Below are 22,462 nucleotides of genomic sequence, written 5' to 3'. Positions count from 1 at the left end.
TCATTGGACAGTAAGCTCCAGAGAGCCAGACCGTCTCTCCCTGGCTGTTATACCCCCAGCCGCGCAAGGTTCCTGTTCACAGCAGGTGTATTGGGTGAAGGAAGGAAGGAGAGATGGAACTTGTATCCTGGGATTTGAAAGGAGGTGTCCTTTCCCATACCTGGCCTGCTTGGTCCTAAAATCTGACCATTAACATTTACTATCCTTCTTGCCTGTAGTTATTCCTTTCACTCCCAACTCATTCTTTGTTAGGTGCTTCTTAAGGGCCAAGAGCTGTGCTGAGCGCATTCCACGCGCTGTTACTTTAGAGCCGCTAAAATTCTCATGCCCCCAGACCTGCTTGCTGAGGGTCTGTGCTGAGGTGTGGCTGAAAAGTTGGCAAAGTGATGAGACACAAAGATGTTCATTCCTGTGTTGTTTAGAACTGGAAACCCAGTCCCCACTGCACTGTCACGTGAGGGCACGGTCCTCAGTTGTCTGAGGCTGTGGGTTTGTTTTCCTCTCGCTTTGGCCTTATTTACAGTTGCCTCTGCCTTATAAATTCTCATGAGTTGGGTTTACAGTAAAACACGTCAACAGGAAGCAGATGCTGAACCAAATTGCGTGGGAGGAGTCAGTCTGCTTTTGGAGTGAAAAAGCTCAGTCCAGGCCAAGAAGAAACAAGATACTGACTTCTTTTTTTTTTTAAAGGGAGCTGCTGCCCAGAATTTAGTTGAGAGCATCATTCTGAAAGGTAAATGTCCTGGAACAGCCTCTTGTCAAAGCAAGCATCTCTAGCTTTAGCTGCTCCAGAAGGGGACTCAGGGCCAAGGGCGTACAACAGGGCCAGGAAGGGAAATGCTTCTTGAGGGTCCAGCTGGGAAAACAGATCCAATTTTTTTTTCTTGCCAAAAAAAAACAAAAAACAAAAAAACATATTTCCACAGATTGCTGCTGGGTGAGTCTCATGCCAAACAAGGGGCATTTGGGAGTTCTGATTTAGAAAGGAAATATTGGATGAGTGAGAACTTTTTTTTTTTCTTATTTATTTCTATGATGAACCTACACTTGCCCGGAATTCTACTTCTATCATACAGAAAATGATATTCTTTTTGTTTTGGGGGATTTTGACCCAGAGGACCTGAAGGCACTTGGCACTGCTAAATAAATGGCTACAGAAGTGTTTATAACAAAGAAGCAAGAAAGCTGGGTAGTTAGCTGGAGTGCTGGTAATTGGAGTGCTGGCTGATAAGAGTCTCCTCTAATTTAGGCATTTTAACCCACATTCCAATTGTTGTTACACTAATGTGTATGGACAGGACATAATGTATTATATCAAAATAATCTCTGGGCTGCCTTTCTCCCTCAAAGGATATCTTCTGCATACAGGCTATCTGGGGATGCTGGCTGATGATCTGGGGCAACCAGTCTTCTGCAATGGCAGAGACAAATGGAGAACAAGCACGACTGGAAGCTGAGAGAGGGGGAGAGAGAGCATTTCCTTCTCCGGTGCTCTGGAAGAGGGTGGAAGGAAATACCCATCTCCCTCAAAAAGCCTTCCCGGGCATCACTGTGCACAGGTCCGGAGTTACATGTGTTAATACACAAGACTCTGGCCAGCAGAATTCACACTTGTGTGCAAGCCAAACGCCTTCTGATTTAAGCTTGTAACATAAAGTTATACCAACAACACAGAACAGTTTCTAATTAACCCCTAGAGGTGACACCAGGCTTAGATGATTTTGGTCGATTAGGACTCTATATCCAGGCAATGAATTTGGGGATCAAATTGGCTTTAAATTAACTTCTAAAAATGTTCATATTTACCATCTGGTTTGGGTTGTGGGCAAGGCTTGGGACCCAGAGAGCTTAAGGTAATGACTAATTCGTTACTTGGGAGTCTATCTGCAGTGTATCCATCTTTGAAATTATCTTCCTTTTTCTTTTTCTATGGGGAGGGGGGCAGTTGGTGAGAAGACGTTTAATTTAATGTCTGCACATCTGGCCTGCCGGCCCAGGCTCCCATACACGTGTGTCCTGCTTCGCAATCATGCTGCAGATTGCATGGGTACCCTGGGTGGTCAGGCAACAGAAGGGCAAGAGTGTGTGGCCCCAGGGACGGTGTCATCCTCCACACCTTGGGGTCCTTCCTCTCTGTGTCTGGAGCAGACTGCCCTCCTAATGAGGTGATGGGTGCCAGTAACCACCCCACCACCAGCACTTGCTCTGCTCTGAGAAGGATGGACATCAGAGTGGCCTGGAACATTGGCTGGCAAACAGAGAATTGTTTCGAGGTCATGAAAAGAACTCGGGCTAATTTTCTGATTGCGAGAACTTCTTATTGTGCTTCCTCCCAGATCCTGAGTTGGGAGGAGGGAAGAGGGAGAAGGAGAGAGAGCAGAGGGTGCCCCTGCCTCCCGCCACCCCCACCCCCAATACACAGTGGATGCTTCGCCTCATTTGATTTAATTCCTTAAGTGTCTAGTATACAGCAGGCACTCAATACACGCTGAATGTGTGAGGGTTGCCTGTGGGTTCAAAGAACACCTGATAAGGATACCTGAACGATTTTCACTTTTGAAAAATATCCCTTGGGTATCTCTTACAGACATTCTTAACCCAGCATCCTAACCTTGACTTCATTTTTACTAACCTCAACGTAAACTCAAAAGAATTAAAAATTCTTCCAATTGTGAGAGCGGGCAGCAAAGCCCTGTAGCCCTGTGGCTTCAGTGCCCCCCAACCCCCCAGTACATATAGCAACGTTTATGGGCCCAGCAAGTGTGCCAGCCCCTGGGCTCTGGGTGGGGACACAGAGGGGCAGAGGGCTTCCCCCTTGCAGAGGATCCAGTGCTGCTGGGGCAAGGCAGTCAACTGCAAATTCAGTGCAGCCCTGAGTGTGTGCAGAGTGGGGATGGGAGGGGACAACTGAGCAGAGACCTGAGAGACAGGGACCTGCACCGTCCCAGCAGGGGCAGGAAAGAACCCTCTAGAGTCCAGGAGGGCCACACTCAAGAAGGCAACCCAGGAGTTCCTGCTGGAAAAAGCCAGTCCTCTCCAGACCTGAGGAAAGGCCTCAAGCAGAGGGAAGAGCATGTGCAAAAGTCCTGAGGCCGGCAGACCAGTGTGGGGTTGGAGTCGCGGGGAAAGAGGGCTCCAGGCAGGGAGAGTCCCCACAGGCTCTCAGAACTCACCCTCCCTGGACCCCAGACTCACCAGGGCGCTCTGTAGCGGACGCTGGTAGCCGGTGGGCCGGTAGTGCCGCCGCTCGGCCCGCTCGGTGTGGATGTCCCCCAGGTAGAGCTCCTCCACCAGGCGAGGCGCGGCCCGGGGCTCGGGCTGCAAGCGGCGCTGCACGCGCACCAGGCTGAGCTCGTGCATGGTGAAGCCCAGGGCGGCCGCGCAGTCACGCTCAGCCCCGGCGCCCAGCAGCTCGTACAGGGCCCCGGGCAGCCAGGCCCGCGCGGGGGGCAGGCGGTGCGCGCAGTCCCCGCCCGCTTTACTGTGGTCCAGGCGCCTGGCCAGGTCAAGCAGGGCGCGGCGGCTGTGGAAGACGACGCCCACCTTGTGCAGATGGTAGTCGGCCTCCGTGGCGCCGCGGGTGACCCAGGAGGCCCGGCGCAGGCGCACCCTGCCCTTGATGAGCAGCGAGTGGGTGGGCTCGCTGCACGAGGGGTCCCGGTAGAAGAACTGGTAGGCGCGGAACACGCGGTTGGGGTAGAAAGTATAGGAGCGGATGAGGAACTCGGGTCCCGGGCGCACCTCGCAGCTGCGGGGCAGAGGGAGAAGAGTGCAGGGCAGTGAGCTGGGCTCGTGCATGGTGAAGCCCAGGGCGGCTCCGGGCTCCACCTCCCTCAGCCTTCCTCTCAGGCCTGCAGGCTCAGTTCCCCCAGCTGCCCTCAGCCCCACCCTGCATGCTGGGGGCCTTCCCCTTTTGCCTTATGGTCTCAACAGAAGCTTTCCTTCCATTCGGTCCTAAGCACCTTTTTCAGCCGACATCTCCCCCTTTCTGGCCTGGGTCCCCCAGGGATCCCCATTGGTCCAGGAAACACACAGGCTTTGCAGCCAGAGGCCCCTGGTTCAAATTCCATTTCAGTCCCTCATGAGGAGTGTGACCCGGGATGATGCCCAGCTTCTTCCTCTGGACTCAGGCATCAGATCCACAGGCCGGGCTCCCAGGAAGCAACCAGCACAGTGACGGCACCTGGGAGAGGTTTAAGAAATGGGGGCTCCTTTGCTTTGTGTGGGGAACCCTGTGCTCTGAGCTCCAGGAGGCAGGGTCCTGCCTATTCTTTCCCCAGTGGATTCCTGGCACCTGCTCCAGGACCAGGCACACACTGGATCCCCCAACCCTGGTCCTCATTGAGTGACTTATGAATGATGAGCACTTACATTGTCTCCCCATTTGCCAAGCTGACCACCACTGCCCCCCCACCCCAAACCAGGTTTCATCCAAGTCTGTGACAGACTTGTTGCTCTAAACCAGGGGGGTCAGCACACTTTTCATGGAGAGGGTCAGACTATAACTATTTTGTCTTTGTGGCCAGGTGGTCTTTGTTGCAGTTACTCAAGATTGTGGTCTTGGAGCCAAAGTGGCCAGAGACAGTACTGTATGTAATGGGTGTGGTTGTGTGCCAGTAAAGCTTTATTTACAAAGCCAGCCCTGGTCCTCAGGCCTTATTCTGCCGGTGATGAAAACAGGACTCCTGGACCCTGTCATATCCTGGGCTGGGGCCAGGGAGCATCTGGGACTTTCCCGTGGGGGCTCAGCTGGGGTGGACGGTGGACAAGTCCCCCCACAAATAGGCAGTACCTGGACTGTTATTTTCTCAGTATCTTTCATACTGGGGCTGCTGGAGCAGGAGAAAAGTTCTCACCAGCCTTTTCTTTCTATCCTATGTCTTTAATACCAACCTCCCCTTTCTCCCAAAGCAAACAGAGTCGGGGCCTCAGGCAGACAGTGAGAGACTCCGGTGAGAACCTAATGATGTTGTTTCGTTTTCAGACTTTCTTTTTAGGGTTACCTCCTATTTATGGCAAGTGGCTCAGCTCTCCATATCCATAGTGATATGATACTTCCTTTGAAACATAATCACAGTACTGTAAATGTGTACAGTGTACCAATTATCCCCCAATAAAGCTGTAAAAATACATGAATATATTTACACCAACAAAAGCAAGTTGGTTTAAAGAAGAATCGTAAGGAAATCATAAAGATTCTTCTTAAGAAGAATCGTAAGAAGAACTACCACCTGTAAGAATCAGTACAGGTGGTAGTTAAACACAGAGAGAAGTGACTCACACTCCAGTGTGGGGAGATTTGCCCAAGGGAAGGTAGCAGGTCGCACTAGATGTCCTCGTGGTTCTCAGACTCTGGGTCCTTCCCTATGCTGCTCCCAGAAAGCAACAGACCCTATCTGAAGGTACAATGGAGGACTTTCTAGGAAGAAAATACTAGAAGCTTCTAGAACTATCTGGAATGCTATTGTCCCAGGGCAAGAACAGCCTGCAGCCAGCCCCCTTCCTCCCCATGTTCTGTCTCACACTGACCCTGGCCAGTGATGCCTGAATCCCACCTGGCCTGTGGAAGGTGGGGGCAGAGCCTGGGAATGCATCCAGAGCAACTTTGCAGATCTCAAGTCCCCACCCACCCCAGGGAGCTGCTAGCAGATGTTTGGCAGTGGAATTTCCCCCTGACCTCAGGAGGTGCATGGAGGACGTGCAAAGTCCAGTCCTTGACCCCAGAGTGGGACTGGCCCAAGGGGATGGTGGGTGAGGACGCTGCCTGCCTTCTCTCTGACCCTAGCGGGGAGGACTCTCCTGGCTGCCCCACCAGTGAGGGCAGAGCGCTAAGCCCACCCCTCAGAGCAGCAGTGGGCCTCAGAAATGTCAGGTGAGACTATCAGGTGAAAGGGAGAATTGGGTGGATGGCTCCTTCTGGCCTCTTAGGCTCACTCTGGGGAGGGTGACAAGCAAGCCCATGCCTGGGCAGCCTCTGGACAACCAGATGAATTGTGCCCGTTTCACAGATGTGAACACGGAGGTTCAGGGTGAGGTCTCCCGGCCCACGGGCCTGTGCTCAGTATGACCCTCAAGTCTTACCCAGTGGAGATCCAGGGCCCGTCCAGGCGTGGGGGCAGCAGCGCGGTGACCAGGGCTCTGTTGGGCAGGGGCTGCTGGCAGCTTGGTTCCCAGTGCAGATGGCCCGCCCCTGCCATCCCAGCTGCCTCTGAAGTGCGGGCTGCAAAGCAGACAGACCCAGGTCAGCGATCTGGGCACACCCTAGTTCTCTAGCTGACTGGCACCTCCCTCCTGGCTCAGGGTGCAGCAGAGAGCTAGGCAAGAGTCTGTGCCCACCTGCACCTCCTCCTGTGGCCAAGTGCCACTGGGCGGCTGTGAAAAGGCCCTGCACCAGGGGCAGGAGGCCGCCAGGACCCAGACAGAGAAGCCGGACAGTGGGACTGCCATCCTCTCCCTTACGAGCCCAGGTTCAGCTTGACCTCTGCCCCCTGGAGCAGCCAGACCTGCACCTGCCCCTCGCGGCCACTCCCTTCGTGGTCTCTCGGTGGTGCCAGGCCCAGGCATTGTCCATCCCCACATGGGTGGACCAGGAAGGCACTGGGGTACACAGTGATGCTCAGGATGTGTGTGGTAGGACCCGGGCTGAAGCACAAGGCCAACAGAGGGGCGGTGGGGGTGGGGTTGGGGGTGGGGGACTCAGAGGCCTCATGGAAGAGGGCCCCCCACCCTCTTCAGGGACCCCTCCCTCCCCTGCCAGATATGATCATCTGGTGGAGACCAGACAGGCCTGGCCAGATCTTCACTTCTAGGAGCGGCCCGGAGGTGAGAGCACCAGGGCCTTCATCTGCTAAAGAGCAGCAACTCCCCTGGAAACTGTCATCCCCACTCAGAGAGGCGGGCTTGACGTGGCCCAGATGCGGGAGGCTGTAAGCTTGGTGGTAGCAGCGTCCAAATGTTATAGCTGCTGCAACCCGCTGGCCCCACTCCATCGCCAGCCTTCCTAGGGTGTTTCCCCCTACACCACACCAGGTTCAGGAAAGATGCTCGGGCCGGGAGGCTTGGGGTCCCCTCCTTGCCCCTTCACAGCAGTCTTCTGGGGCCCCCAAGCTCTCTGCTCCCCCTTGGCCTGCCAGAGGTCTGGGGTCTCCCTGGGAGACTCTTGGGTTCCCATGGGACTGGCTGAGAAAGCTGGAATGACGCTGATGGTGACGACGACACGAGGCGGCAGCAGCCCCTCTTAGCTGGGTACCGACTCTGGACATCTTTATTATGTTATTTTATAAATATTTTTACACATTAGCTCACCATCGCGATGACCCTAGGGAATGGTGTTAGTCTCGACTTCCCATGATGGGCAGAGCCAAGGGCTCAGTGAACTGGGCTCAGCTGGCCCCAGGCCTGGCCTGCCCCAGGGGATGGAGCCGGGCTTGGAGCCAGGCCGTGGGCTCTGGCCTGTCAGCTTAACCGTGGCTCCTTTTGAATCACAGGCAGGGGAAGGGGTTGAAGGAATGAATGAGTGAAAATGCTGCTGCAGCACTGGGTCCTTGTATGTTCCTGCTGTGCCCTACACCTGATTTGTGGACTTCAATCAGCCAAATAAGACAGATGGAGACAGACAGCTGGTGCACCAGCGCTGCGGTGTCCCCAGGGACAGGGGGCACTTGGATTACCCCAAGGGCTGTCAGGGCCACTCCTCAGAGTAACTCCATGCAAGGAGAGGCTTGAAAGAGTAGTTCTGTGCTCACTCGGGCACATCTAGTCTTTTGGGGACCAGAGCCAGGACGCTGGGGTGCCTGAGTTGGGCCAAACGCCCAGCAAAGCTGATTGGGAGTCTGGAGCTGAAATACACATGCCAGGGTATCCACGCTTCACACCTTCTTCTTGAGCTCCCAAGAAGACGTTGGGTTCACAACATGCTATTTTTTTTTTTTTCAACTTAAAAAAAAAAAATTTTAGTTTTTTTTTTTGGATACCAAAAACGTTTTGTATTTTGACATGAATCCTCAGATACCATCTTCCCACTAAGTGTCTTTTAGTTTGTCTTGTTTTTCTGCGAAAATTTGGGATTTAATTAATTCAGGAGATGATGAGATATGGTGGGATCTCACCGTATTCAGAACATGTACACACGAAACACAAAATGGAGCCCTTCTTGGTAAAAAGCTCAGAGTGGAGCGTGATACTGCCTCCTGGCTGGAGCTTCAACTTCAAGGTTACAAAAAATGAAACCAACCGATGAGAAATGAACTTGTGAAATGCTTCCAGTCCCAGCTTTGGAGGCTGCTTATAGATTTTCTTTTCTCTCTCTCCCTCTCTTCTCCCCTAGAAAAGTCTGGGCTCAGGAAACCACAGCGGAAAGCAGATGGTGCCATGGGCTGGCTTGCACGACTTTTCTCAGGGACCTGATAGACGGAGTTAAATGCGTGGGCCAAATTGATTTTTATCAACCATGGATTTTTAATTAACAGTGGTGTCCACTTGCCGCCATCCATTATTTACTGTTTACCCACTAATTAAAAATTATGCTGCTTTTGCACTCATAGAGCAGGACATTTGAAATTAGATCGTGTCGTTGAAATTACCTGCAGAATGAAATCCGGAGCGTCCAATTGCTCAGACCAGACTACTGGGGTTTCAGATCTGATGTGCTCCAGCCTGTTGTGTGATTGTGAGTCAGAATGCCAGCAGTGGGCTGCACCGCAGACATCACGTGGAGCCTGCCTGGGGCCTTAGTGGAGAAGACGACTTCGGAGCCTGTCTTGAGCACTGGTGCTTTGTGGTCTCAAGAGGTGGTCTCACCCCATAACCACCCAGGAGGCAGCCGGTCAGCACCCTGATGGAGTGCTTACATGTGCCGGCCATTCCTACGGATCATCTGCAAGACCTCCCATGGCCCAGGTTCCGTCTGTGCCCCCATTTTGCAGACAAGGAAACTGAGGTTCAGAGGATGGAGAGTTGGCTACCCCAGGCAGGTGCTTCATATTCAATTAACAAATAAAATAGGGTAAAATACACCTAACATAAACATTACCATTTTAACCACTTTAAAGCATACGATTAAAATTCAGTGGCATTTAAGATGTTCACCAGGTCATGCAAACATCAGCTCTGTCGAGTTCCAGAATCTTTTCATCACCCCAAAAGGAAGCCCTGCACACATTAGCAGTCACTCTCCACGCCTCTCTCCTCTCAAACCCTTGCAGCCACTAATCTGCTTTCTGTCTCGGTGGATTGGCCTATTCGGGGGTATTTCGTAAAATAAAAAATATGTGCCCTTTTCTTATCTGCTGTTCACAACACTTCTGTTAGGTGGACGTGATTATCTTCATTTTCCAGATGAAAAATGGAGTCTTGGGAGCCGGTTTATACCCAGGTGCACCGTCCTGTTTTCTTCAAAGATCATGAGACGCGTGGGTCTGGATCAATAGGGGAGGGGGCGGGGGAGGGAAGGTGTGCGGTTCGTAGCCAGAGCAGATGGAGAAATATCAGGTCTTCAGATATCTTTCTGTTGGGGGCAAAAAGCAAAAGAAAAACACTCGCTTTTTTTTTCTATCCTAATTGGCTTGTTCCGAGGTTCTGGGAGGTGTGCCAGGTGATTTTAGGTGCAGTGGTGAGCATTTCTTATTCCAGTGGTTATACATCGATTTTAGAGGGTGTTAAAAAGCAGCGGCTGTTACTGTAGCAAAATCAGGCTTTCACAGCCCACAAAGATAAGACTGAGTTTTAAAAGGGGTTTGGTCTGCATTGGATTTTTTTAAAAATTAAGTAACACTTTATGTAAATGATATTTAATAAGCAACTATTTAATATGTAGATGTGGTCAGTAGCCCGAAGGGGTGCACAGAATGGCAGAGGCCAAGGTTATCGCCTCTCTTCCCAACATGGCTGTGCATTCTGGAGCCTTCATGACCAAGGACAGCAAACTACGAGACTGAAAATGGCAGGACTTTATTCTTTCACAGTCTGGAGACCAGAAGTCTGAAATCAAGGTGTGGGCAGGGCTGCCTCTCTCTGGACGTTCCAAGGGAGGGTCCTTCCTGCCTCTTCCAGCTTCTGGGGGCCCAGGGCATCCATGGCTTTTAAGTGTATCATTTTACTCTTTCCCTGTCTTCACATGACTGTCTTTTCTCTATGTGTCTATGTCTTTGTAGCCAAACCTCCCTCTCCTCTTTTATAAAGACATCAGTCACTAGGTTCGGGTCCACCTTTATCCAGTACGACTGCATCTATATCAGCAGAGACCTTTTTCCAAATAAGGTCACATTTACTGGTACCATCTTTTTAGGGACACAATTCAATTCACAACCCATACCAAGCCACCCAGGCCTCCCAGGACCATACCCTTTGTCCATTCTCTTCTCTCTCCCCTCCCCTACCATGAACTTTGCATGGCCGTTACATGCTTTGTAAGGGAGCACGTGATGGCCAGAGTTCCTGTTCTCTCGGGGAGGCTGGCATTAATCAAGGAGACCCACTATGGATTGTAATTTCAAAGAATCATAATTGTCTCAAAGGAAATTTACACAATGGCCAAAAACTTCCTAATACACTTGAAGTAGCATTCCATGCTTTTCCTTAGGATCTCCAGGGCCCTTTAAAATTGGCTGTCTTCCAAGGCCATCCATAAGCTCCCACCATACTTCTCCACTGTGTGTTCCTGGGGATGAGCAGCAAAGACTCTCCCGCCTCGGGGCCATTGCAGAGCTATTTCTTGGCCAGAGCATCCTCCCTCTGTTTTGAGCTGGGTGCTCTCCGCTTGCTGCGGCCTCAGCATAATTGGAATTCCTGGCAGGCTGACATCAAACCTTCCCTTTTGCTCTTTTCTACCTCTCTTCTCACCTGTACAGCACTCATCACCTCTCTCAATTACTTACCTGCTTACTGTTGTTAATTTACTTTTATTTTTTGACTTTGCAAGTTGAGATCATTTCATACCTTACAAAAATATTGCTGAAGCAGTAGAAAGAGCTCTACTAGCCCTGATTTCCCCAAAGGTTACCATCTTGCATAGACACAGTACAATGGTCAAAACCAAGAAATTAACATTGATCCCATGTTATGACCTAACCTACAAATTCTATGCAGATATTACCAGTTGTCCCAGTAATGTTTCCTTTCTGGTCCAGAATCCAATGCAGGATCAGACATCACATTTAGTTGTTACGTCTTTTTGTTGTTGTTCAGTCGCTCAGTCACGTCCAACTTTTTGCGACCCCACGGACTGCAGCACACCAGGCTTCCCTATCCTTCACTATCTCCTGGAATTTACTCAGATTCATGTCCATTGAGTCAGTGATGCTATCTAACCATCTGATCCTCTATCACCCCCTTCTCCTTTTGCCTTCAATCTTGCCCAGGATAAGGGTCTTTTCTAACGAGTCATCTTTTCGCATCAGGTGACCAAAGTATTGGAGCTTTGGCTTCAGCCTCAGTCCCTCCAATGAATATGCAAAGTTGATTTCCTTTAAGATTGACTGGTTTGATCTCCTTGCTGTGCAGGGGACTCTCAAGAGTCTTCTCCAGCACCACAGTTTGAAAGCATCAATTCTTCAGCCCTCAACTTTCTTTATGGTTCAACTCTCACTTCTGTACATGACTCAGGGAAAAACCATAGCTTTGACTACTTGGACCTTTGTCAGCAAAGTGATGTCTCTGCTTTCTAATATGATGTCTAGGTTTGTCATAGCTTTTCTTCTAAGGAGCAAGTGTCTTTTAAATTCATGGCTGCAGTCGCAGTCCACAGTAAGGTCTCTTTAGTCCTTCAATCAGAAATGCTTCTTGAGTCTTTGTTTTTCATAAACTTGACACTTTTGAAGAGTACTGGCCAGTTATTTTGAAGTGTGTTCTTCAATTTAGGATTTTTGGATATTTCTTCATGATTACATTCAGTTTACATGGTTTGGGCCCAAACCCCAAAGAAGTGATTTTGTGCCCTTCTCAGTGCATTGCTTGAGGAAGCACTGGTGATATTAACTTTGACCACTCACTTAAGGAGGCATCTGCTAAATGACTATTTTCCTCTTTGTAATTAATCATTATCTTATGGGGATATACTTAGAGATCATGCAAATATCTTGTTTGCCATTATACTCCCCCTGCTAACTTTAGCATCTATTGATGACCAGTGATGATTCTTACTTACAAGTTATAACTGTGGTGTTTTCCAAATGGTCATTTGCTAGTTCCACCCTTCTTTCTGAATCTATTAACTGGGATTGTGCTATAAAGAAGCACGCTCTCTTCTCCTTGCTTATCTCTTTATTCGATTATTATTTGTATTAGTGTGAACTCAGCGATATTTGTTTTACAGGTTACAATCCATTGCTATCATTATTTAGTCTGTAGCTCAAATTATCCCTGTGGCCCTCAGGAGCACTATCGACTTACTTCCTGGGTCCTTTCTAAATGCATTTGTTATTTATTTGTTTTAGCATGTCCTCACTTTCTGGCACTAGATCTTCTAGGCTCATTATGTACGTATTTCTCCAAGGTGTCCTGGTTCCTTTTATTGGAGAATGGTATTTAGAAACCAAGATCTGGGTGCTGGGTGCTCACTGCTAGTGAGGTGTCACTCCAGACACCCCAAGTCTCTCTCTTCTTTTTCCTTCCTTCCTTCCCTCCCTCCCTCTTTTCTTTCTCTCTTTCTCCTCCTGCCCTCCCTCCCTCTCCTCTTTCTTTCTTTTCGTCCTTTATTTCCTCTTTTCTTTCTCCCTCCTTTCCATGAGGACAGGCCCTTATCTCTCTTGTTCCCTGCCGACTCCCCAGCCCCTTAGGACAGTGTCCAGTGGATGCTAACGATCTGTTGTGTCAAGACATGGACACCACTTAGGACAATGCCTTCACATAGTTAGCACTCAGTAAATGCTAGTCGTGGTCGCTGCTTTTAGTTGAATGGATGAATGAATGACTCATGCTCCATGAGATCAATGCCCATAAATTCCTTGTTGATACTTCGCCCATCCCTTGGGGCCTCCCCTCCTAAAAATTGGCTGGTGATTTCCATTATGTGTGTGGCTAATAGGGTCAGGCTTGAAATGGAAGTGAGGAAAAAGAAGGCTTGCAGCTGTTGGGATCACTAAGAATCTGGCTGAGGGTAGAAGGATAATAAGTAAGGGAGTTCCCAGCAGGAAGGGAACCCTGGTTTATCCAAGTAGGGAGAAAGGAAAGACAAGTAGTCAAAGGGAGATTTAAGTCTGAGCCTCAAGTCCTGCCGAGAGTTTTGAGGATGGGTCAAATTTGGCATAAGCACCTGATGCTAGCTCCTTGGCTTTAAAGCCTTTTTGATCCTTGGGGCCTGCCCCGCAAAACTAGGACCCTGATATGGTTCTTCATCCCAGGGCAGGCTCCAGCCTGGCTCCACAGCACTGCTCAATAGACACATACTGTGAGTCACACATTATAAAAAGCCAAACAGTAGCAGGTGCAATTAATTTTAACAATATTTTATCCAGACCCGAAAGTGTCTGTAATAAATTCAACATGTATAAATACAAAAACTAGCGGTGAGATATTTTATACGCTCTTTCAAACACAAGTCTTCGAAGTCGGGTGTGCATATACACTCCAGCACAGCTCAGTTTAGACGGGTCCCATTTCAGGGGCTCAGGGGCCCCTTCTGTACTGGATAGTACAGAGATGTCTGCATCAGATTTCACTGTATCAGAGGTTTTCAAGCTGGTTTCCAAAAACCAGAGATGTTTTTTTCAGGAGAGAAGGGGAGACCCAGTGAGTGGGACCCCGGCCTTTTTCAGCCCACGAAGGCCCCCCACCCTTTGCTCTGGTTTATGTCCTGGGAGGCTAATTAAGATCTGCTTTGAAAAAAGTGTTCTCTTGCTTAAAAAAAAAAAAAAATCTGAAACCCTCTGGTTTATTTCAAAATCCTGAGCTTGAGGTAATTCACCTAGAATGTCTGTACTTGGAAGCTTACGCACATTTTCAATAAAAATCCCCACCCCAAAATAACCTCTCTTGATTAGAGGCGGCCGCCCTTTACACTCTGAGAAATGCTGGCGTGCAACGGCACACAGGGGACGTTTGGCCAACAAGCTTCGGAATCCGGCTGTTGAGATGGCAGCCGTTACCGCGTCGCTACAGCAGAAGACGTGCTTTGCAAGGCGGCCACGGCACAAAAGCCACGCAGGGTTTCCGTTTAAACTCCCCTGAGAAGGTCACAGATTGACATGCGGTGCCGGTACCAGCAAGTCACAGAAATATGAACATAAACTTTGAATTCTAAGGAGCCTAAACTTCCCCCTCTGGTGTGGACGGCCAGCCCTCACACCCCTCATATGGCCCTCATTTGGCCGTAATTGAATCTCATTATCCATCTGATCCGAGGGTCTTTGCCTTCAAGGCCAGGGGGAAGGGGCGTTGCGGGGGAGGGATTGGACAGGACAGACTTTGTATTTTTGGGAAACTCAGAAATGGCATGCTCTAGAAAAAGGACACTCTGCTTCCCCAGCCCTGCAGCTTCCCGGGACTGAGAAGTGTGCCTGCCTTTGCATGGTGAGTTTGGAGAGTTGGTGAGTTGAGCGAGCAACTTTCTGCTCCCTCAGGACATGGTCCCTCCTGAGGGAGCAGAAATTCTGGAGGGACCGCATGCCTAGGAAAACAGATTCTGAGCTTCTGAGATGCAGGAGGGCCTCAGACTCAGATGTCAGTGTGTTGAAAGGCTGTGGAAGGAACGTAGCTTGGTTTGTCACTGTCTCCCCTGTTTTGCATGAAAAGTTCCAGTTTGGGCTGGACCAAGGGATGGGTGGAAAAGGTGGACATTATAGGTGCTGCTTGGAGAAGGCAACTGTTTTATTATGCTTGTGTTTCCAAAATTGAAAACATGTTGTCGAGGGGACTGGCTGACCACGTAGATCTCTCCCCAAGGCCTGTGTTGAGCGTTTCCTGCTAAGCGGAGAGAAAATGCAGGGCTTATGGGAGGGAAGGGAAGGGGGGATTTGGGAGACAGAGTCTGGCCCACCAGGCCTGGCTCATCAGCCAGGTTTTTTTTTTTTTTTTTTTTTTAATTTGTTTGTTTGCTTAGGAATGTTCCAGTACTAAAACCGTTCCCATCAAAACTCCCTGAGCCCCATGATAATGCTAATCACTCCTCTCTCTGGCCGGGTCTTCCACCCGGATGAAAACTAGGAATTCCCAGCCAAGGTCCAGCTGCTTCCAAGCAGCCGAGGCGTCCGGGTGATTCATGGGAGCTTTTCCCTTTTCACCCAGATGTTCTGGTGTCTTGGACACATGTCCTCCTGAGCTCAACTTGAGTGCCTGTGTTCCCAGATCTGCACGTTGGCCCTGTAGATATTCATAATTTATACCAAATTTCCTGCTTCAGCCTCATCAGCACCTGCCTTCTCTCAGGGAAGAGTGGCTGATGACCCCAGGAGGAGAACGCCTGACATTTGGCCCAGAGCCTCTGGGGTGGGGTTGTCCCAGCCACCGCTGGGTGACTGCAGTGGGGAGCGAAGGGTCTTCCCAGGTGCTGATAATGGTAAAGAACCCACCTGCCAATGCAGGAGACATAAGAGATGTGAATCCCATCCCTGGGTTGGGAAGATCCCCTGGAGGAAGAAATGGCAATTCGGTGATCTTGCCTGGAGAATCCCAGGGACAGAGGAGCCTGGCAGGCTACAGTCTATGGGGTCACAAAGAGTCGGACATGACTGGGCATGCATGCAGCAGATACCAAATTTGGTCAATACTCTCCACAGATACCAGCCCTATGCTTTGAGGGGAGTAACAAGTGGCGTGGGGGTGGGGTGCTGTGCTGGAGTGTGAGATCTCTGCTGGCTTCTGAACCTGCCTGGGTCCCACCGAGCATTCTAGTGCTGCCCTGAGGGCTGTAGTTACAAGTCCGTGTTTGCGAAACAGAACGTGTGTCTAGAAGTCTCCAGTTGCATTGCATCCTTGTTCGCTCTCCTGGCAGAAGACTGAAGGTTCCATTGTTCTATAGGACAGGAATTTGGCAAGGCAATCACAAGGCTTTGACACGTTCAGTAAGAAAGAAGATGTTGTGTCCTCGCCGTGAAGACTCCCGCAAAGAGGCTCAGAAGGGACCTTGGGGAGGCACCTTGGGGAGGCACCTTGGGAAGCTTGGTTGTCCACCAGGTCTTGCCTGGAGGGGCCAAGAATCCTCTTGTCTCACAGAAATACTTAGGTTTCGAGGAGAGAGGATTGGAGACTGTTGGTCGCCTCTTGAGTGCCTTTGGGTCTGAGAGCCGTCCGGAGGTGTGGGGGGGTCCCGGGTCGCAGCCCCCGGCGTTGGGGAAGTATACCACGTACGGGGCTGTTCTTGGAAGTGTCCACAAGGGGGCCCTCTTGAACTTTGGTTGGGGCGGTTGGGCGGCCTCGGTTGAAACCCAGCACCGTCTCCTCCAGCCTCGGCGTTCAGCCGAGGGCCAGGGCCTCTCTCCGCCCACCTTGGCGCTGGTAGAGGAGCCGTTGGAAGGCCGGCTCCGGGGGCCCATGCCTTCTTCCACGTGGGGGAATCTTGGGCTCCAGTCCTACCAAGAACGCATTTGGAGACCCAAGGGCGAGGGTAACGGGGTCACCAAGCTTGGCCTCCTTTGGAAGAAGTTTGCAAGGCAGAGCAAACGCTCCAATTTGGAACCGTGAGAAAGGGGTCCGGGAAGCTTCATAAACAATCAAACCATCCCAGCTCCTCTCGGCCTTTCCCCAAAGACGCGCATGGGAGGGCCTTTGGGTCAGCTACGCTGGGAAGCATGGAGATTTTAAATGCAAGAAAATTATTGCAATTTAACAAGTCAATTTTTCTTACGTTGTGTTGAGATGGAGTTCATGGTCTCTTCCATACATTCAAAATCAGGAATTTCCCGAGAGTGTAGTTTTGTGGGAAAACCTACATCATGTTTTGAAAAACCCATTTTGTTAGGCATTACTAGATTTTATTTTTTTTAAAAGAAATGGTAATATTTAATTACTGCATTATTTTACTGTCTAGAAAATTAAAGTGCTTTTGGAGTTTCAGGAGAAAGGTGAGCTGTAAGTCCAAACCCTATTTTTAAATTACCATACAAATAGAATCCCAAAGATGTAAATATTGGCTTAAGTGTTGCAGGCAAGGTGCAGGAAATGGGCTGGCTTCTTAAATGTTAAGTAAACAGGCTTGTAATTCTCACCTTTCCTTGCCACCCTGGATCAAGGGTTCACATCCCAGGGAGGCATCCCGGGGAGGGAGCTCGCAGCTCACCCAGGGGACACAGTCAGGCTAACTGTGTGACCACAGTGGATTAAATTTTGGGCGTCTAGTTACCATACTGACAACAAGACACAGGTTTCCTGTAGCTCTAGAGTCTGCAGAACCCACGTTTATTTATCTGTGGGGTCCTCACAGCAAGCCTTTGGGGTAGGTCTTGGGGTTGCCCACATTCCACATACGAGGAAACAGAGGTTCCAAAAAGGAGTGTCTGAGAGTGTCTAACTTCTGTCACACGAGTCAGTGGGTGGAAAGGCCCCAAATCCAAACCAACTGTGTTCCCTGCAAACCCCACGGTCCTTCCAAGTTCACACACAGGCCCAGGTCTCTGCGCCACATTGCACCTACCAAGTGCCTGGCCACGGGATAGCAAAGGTGCTTTGACAAGGGGGCACACGGCCTGATGTTCTGCACTCGGGAGACAGAGGTGGGAGTTCTGGTCCGGTCTGCCAAGAGGAGCCTTGCCGCCTCTGCTCCTTGAGAGTCTTGGAGCAGGAGCGGCTTGATGGGTGGAGAGGGCCATAATGGGCCCTGGGCAGAGGCTGGAGGGGTGGGGAGGTGTGAAAAGCAAGCCGGCTGAGCAGGAAGTCATTAGTCCCCAAGCAGAGAGCAGCAGAGAGCACACGGAGCCGAGCCAGAGCCAGCGGGCAGGAGAGGGAGAGGCAGGGAGCAGCAGGAGCTGCATGGAGGATTGCCCGCCCTCACTCTGGGGGTGTGAGGAAGCCTCGTGGGGGCGGGAGGAGAGCCAGTGGGCATTCTGAAAGGCATGCTTTCCCAAGGGCACTGTGCCCACCTGGGTGGCACAGGGGTAGGTGATGGACAGTTTACCTTTGAAGTTTACCTGTCTTATTTCGATTCAGCTCGATAACTGACACATCCAGCCTGGAATTTTGTTAGCACGAGGCTAAAGCATACAAGGATAGATTAATTTTTAAAATAAGTGAAAATGAGTTAGTTGATTTGGAGAGAAAGGTTGACCCTATTATAGGACAGGAGAATCAGATATGGCCAACTGCTGTTGGTGACTCACAGTGACAGCGGCTAGGGACCGAAGCGCTAAGGCTCTGCGGGCTTGTGGTCAGGATGGTCGAGTGTATGCAGTGGTGGTGGGGCGGCTCACAGTGACCCGTGGGAGACCACCTCAAATCCCAGCACGAAGGTGAGGCTGGGGAAGAGGGGTTCTCAGGAGGAGGTGCCAGGGCGGCTGAGATGTGGGGTGAAGACAGGGAGGAGGGAGTGTGTCTGTGTGGGTTCTCAGCCGGGAAACTGGGGTCTGGGAGTCCATTCCTGAGAAGGGGGCCTGGGGAGAGTTCCATTTTGGGCGTGTGTCATTTAAGGAGCCAACAGGACATCCAGGAAGAGCCAGTCATGAGGAGCTGGCTTGGCCACACACCTGTCCACAGCACATACATGGGCGGAGGACAGAGGTCAAGTTAGACAGAGGCAGAGTCCCAGGGCAAGCCGCCCTGCTGGAAGGGGCAGGCAAGGGCCAAGGAGCCCCCACCCCCACCCATCCCTGCCGGAGATGCAGAAGCGCTGAGAGCAGGTTGTGTACGCAGATACAACACGGGACACCCACTTACATTTGATATCCAGATACAAAACAAGCTTTAGCATCAATGTCTCAGTGATTGCACTGACGAGTGTAGGGGTTTGGAGAAGAGAGACAAGACCAAAGGGATAGATAGATTGCGTTTTATGGCTTAATTATTATTTTTATATAAGTTCTTCCATGCCATACACAGGGCAAAAAATAAATAGATAAATAAACAGAAGATACAGAAAAGCATGAAGGTGATGTACAAGCTCACCCACATCACCTCACACAGAGCACACTGCCATTACCCTGCTGGTACACAGGTGACTCCCTGAATTCTAGAGTCTGGGTTGTCAAAAGAGCTGAGCACAGGGACCCTGGTCCCCTTTGATCCTCTACCACAATATCTGGCCCACGGCAGGCGCACAATACGTTTTTCTTTCTTTTTTTTTTAAATTTTATTTTATTTTTAAACTTTACAATATTGTATTCGTTTTGCCAAATATCGAAATGAATCCGCCACAGGTATACATGTGTTCCCCATCCTGAACCCTCCTCCCTCCTCCTTCCCCATACCATCCCTCTGGGTCGTCCCAGTGCACCAGCCACAGGCATCCAGTATCGTGCATCGAACCTGGACTGGCGACTCGTTTCATACATGATATTATACATGTTTCAATGCCATTCTCCCAAATCTTTCCACCCTCTCCCTCTCCCACAGAGTCCATAAGACTGTTCTATACATCAGTGTCTCTTTTGCTGTCTCGTACACAGGGTTATTGTTACCATCTTTCTAAATTCCATATATATGCATTAGTATACTGTATTGGTGTTTTCCTTTCTGGCTTACTTCACTCGGTATAATAGGCTCCAGTTTCGTCCACCTCATTAGAACTGATTCAAATGTATTCTTTTTAATGGCTGAGTAATACTCCATTGTGTATATGTACCATAGCTTTCTTATCCATTCATCTGCTGATGGACATCTAGGTTGTTTCCATGTCCTAAATCTTCCTAGACTTTTCTTTTCACACACATGTATGCATATTCAAAATATATATATGAAAGTGAAGTGAAAATGAAAGTCACTCAATCGTGTCCGACTCTTTGGGACCCCATGGACTATACAGTCCATGGAATTCTCCAGGCCAGAATACTGGAGTGGGTATCCTTTCCCTTCTCCAGGGAATTTTCCCAATCCAGGGATCGAACCCAGGTCTCCTGAATTACAGGCAGATTCTTTACTATCTGAGCCACAAGGGAAGCCCAAGAATACTGGAGTGGGTAGCCTATTCCTTCTCCAGCGGATTGTCTTGACTCAGAAATTGAACCAGGGTCTCCTGCATTGCAGGTGGATTCTTTATCAACTGAGCTATCAGGGAAACATTTATATATATATGTTTTCATATATATGTATATTTTTTCATATATATATATGTTTTCATATATATATATGTATATATGAAAAAAATAGGACCATACTATGTATATTATATGGAATCTATATTTTTAAATTAATAATGGATTTTGGAAATCTTTGAGGAAGGCTGGCCTTTTAGGACTGGAGGGACTTTGAAGGAAGTCTTTGAAGGAAGAATCTGAGGAAATAATGAAATGGCACAAACAGAAGAGGTAATAACCAGGGAAAGTGGTGCCCTAATCAAGAAGAGTCCAATAAAAACAGGCTAAACTCTTCAAACAAAACAATATGTGGCTTGCAGCGGAATTTTCAAAATGTATAAAAAAGGTGTAAAATGAAAAGCGAAAGTTGCTTTCCACCCTGAAGCCCTTGTTGCTCCCTCCAAAGTGAATCATTTTAAGTTTCTTGTGCATCCTCCCAGAAAATGCATTCACGCCAATCTCTGCATATAAATGTAAATGTTTTTTTTTATTTGGCTGTTAAATTTTTTTTATGAATGCAATCTTCCTATACACATCATTCTGCATTTTGCTTTCTACACTTAAATTATTGGGGCTATCTTTCCATCTTAGCCTTCTCTCTTTGTGAAAAAAATGAAACAGTATTCCATTATATAGATGAATCTTGATTTAGTTAACCAATCCTCTGCAGATAGTTATTTAGATTGTGGTCAATTTTTTAAACATACAACAACATGTTGGACATCCTTTTAATACATCTTGGTATAAATTTTATGGGTGTCTTTTAGAGAAATTCCTAACAAAGAAATTTGTATGTGCATTTAACATGTTGATGGGATTTGACCAAATTGCCCTTTAAAAATGCCATTTCAATTTACCTTCCATCAGTGGTATATGAAAGTATCCATGTCCTTACACATTTGACCACACTGGATATTATCAGACTTTTCACTTTTTGCAAATCTAACATATGAACAATGGAAGAGAAATTAGAAGCTAATGAAAGTTTGTGGTCAAACACATATTTTTGTGTGTGATTATAAAATACTGCTAAATAAAGGGGCACAGGTTAATAAGCAGTTACTCCACTAACTTGGATTCATACCCTTATGCTTATTTTTATTGCCACCACTCTGGGTAAAGCCATTATTTCTCACCTGAATTGCAGGGAAGCCTCTGAATTCTCTGGTCCCCTGAATGAGCTGAAGTGGGACCTGTGGAGACTCTACTGAGGGCAGAAGCCAAAGTCAGCATTTGGGGCAGGGAACCAGGACTTACAGGGTTGCTGGTGCCCCTTGACACTTAGGAGAAGTAAATATGAATATTCTCCTGCGGAAAGCATGATCATTTTAGGTCCCAAAATTGTCCATGATGTCCCAGTTAAAGATCACCAAATACATAGTAAACAATCCACTATGGAGTAAGAGTTAGCAGAAAGAAAAGGCTAACATACCAAGAGCTTCAGATATTGGAGTTACTATCACATAATAAAAGTATGTATGAAATATTTAATGAAGTAAAATATGGAATTAAAAAAATGAACAACAGACATGAACCTATAGAAATGACCGAACGGATTCAAAAAAGAATCAAATGGAACTTTAAGAAATAAAATAATGTACTTGTTGGTATAAAAACTTAGTACTTAGATCATGGGATAGATTAGATGCTGTTGGAGAAGGAATTAGTGGACTGGAAAATAGATGCAAAGAAATTACCCAAAATTCAGGAAAGAAAGAGAGGGGGCTAAAAACTTAAAAAGGCTTTAATAGACATAGCAGCTATAATGAGAAAGCCTAAATAATATCTCCTGGAAGGAGAGAAAAGAAAGTTACAGAACAAGCAATAGGTGAAGGAAAAAAATGTCTCAATATTTTCTAGAAGTGATAAAAGAACCAAATCATTGGTACCCAGAAGGACAGTGAATACTAAGCAGGATTAATAAAAATAAATCAACAATTGAATCTGCAGAACTCTGAAGAGAAGAAGAAAAGAGCCATCAATCTAGATTTTTTTTTTCAGTTCAGTTCAGTTGCTCAGTCCTGTCCGACTCTTTGCGACCCCATGAATTGCAGCATGCCAGGCTTCCCTGTCTATCACGAACTCACGGAGTTCACCCAAACTCTTGTCCATCGAGTCAGTGATGCCATCCAGCCATCTCATCCTCTGTCGTCCCCTTCTTCTGCCCCCAATCCCTCCCAGCATTAGGGTCTTTTCCAATGAGTCAACTCTTCACATGAGGTGGCCAAAGTACTGGAGTTTCAGCTTTAGCATCAGTTCTTCCAATGAACACCCAGGACTGATCTCCTTTAGAATGGACTGGTTGGATC

General features: G+C 48.6%; 1 protein-coding gene across 1 annotated transcript in view; it reads right to left on the bottom strand.

Annotated features, from left to right (window-relative positions):
• The window catches only part of APCDD1L (APC down-regulated 1 like), a 50,605-nt gene that overhangs the window by 3,622 nt on the left and 24,521 nt on the right, over nucleotides 1-22,462 (bottom strand). Inside the window, exons 2-3 of the mRNA XM_025001162.2 lie at nucleotides 6,082-6,220; nucleotides 3,196-3,748 (exon numbers count right to left, since the gene is read on the bottom strand). Of these exons, the coding sequence (XP_024856930.2) occupies nucleotides 3,196-3,748; nucleotides 6,082-6,220 (692 nt within the window). The remainder of the gene's footprint in view (nucleotides 1-3,195; nucleotides 3,749-6,081; nucleotides 6,221-22,462) is intronic.

Source organism: Bos taurus, chromosome 13 (assembly GCF_002263795.3).
Source record: "Bos taurus isolate L1 Dominette 01449 registration number 42190680 breed Hereford chromosome 13, ARS-UCD2.0, whole genome shotgun sequence".
Lineage (NCBI taxonomy): Eukaryota > Metazoa > Chordata > Mammalia > Artiodactyla > Bovidae > Bos > Bos taurus.
This window is presented reverse-complemented; position numbering and strand designations above follow the sequence as displayed.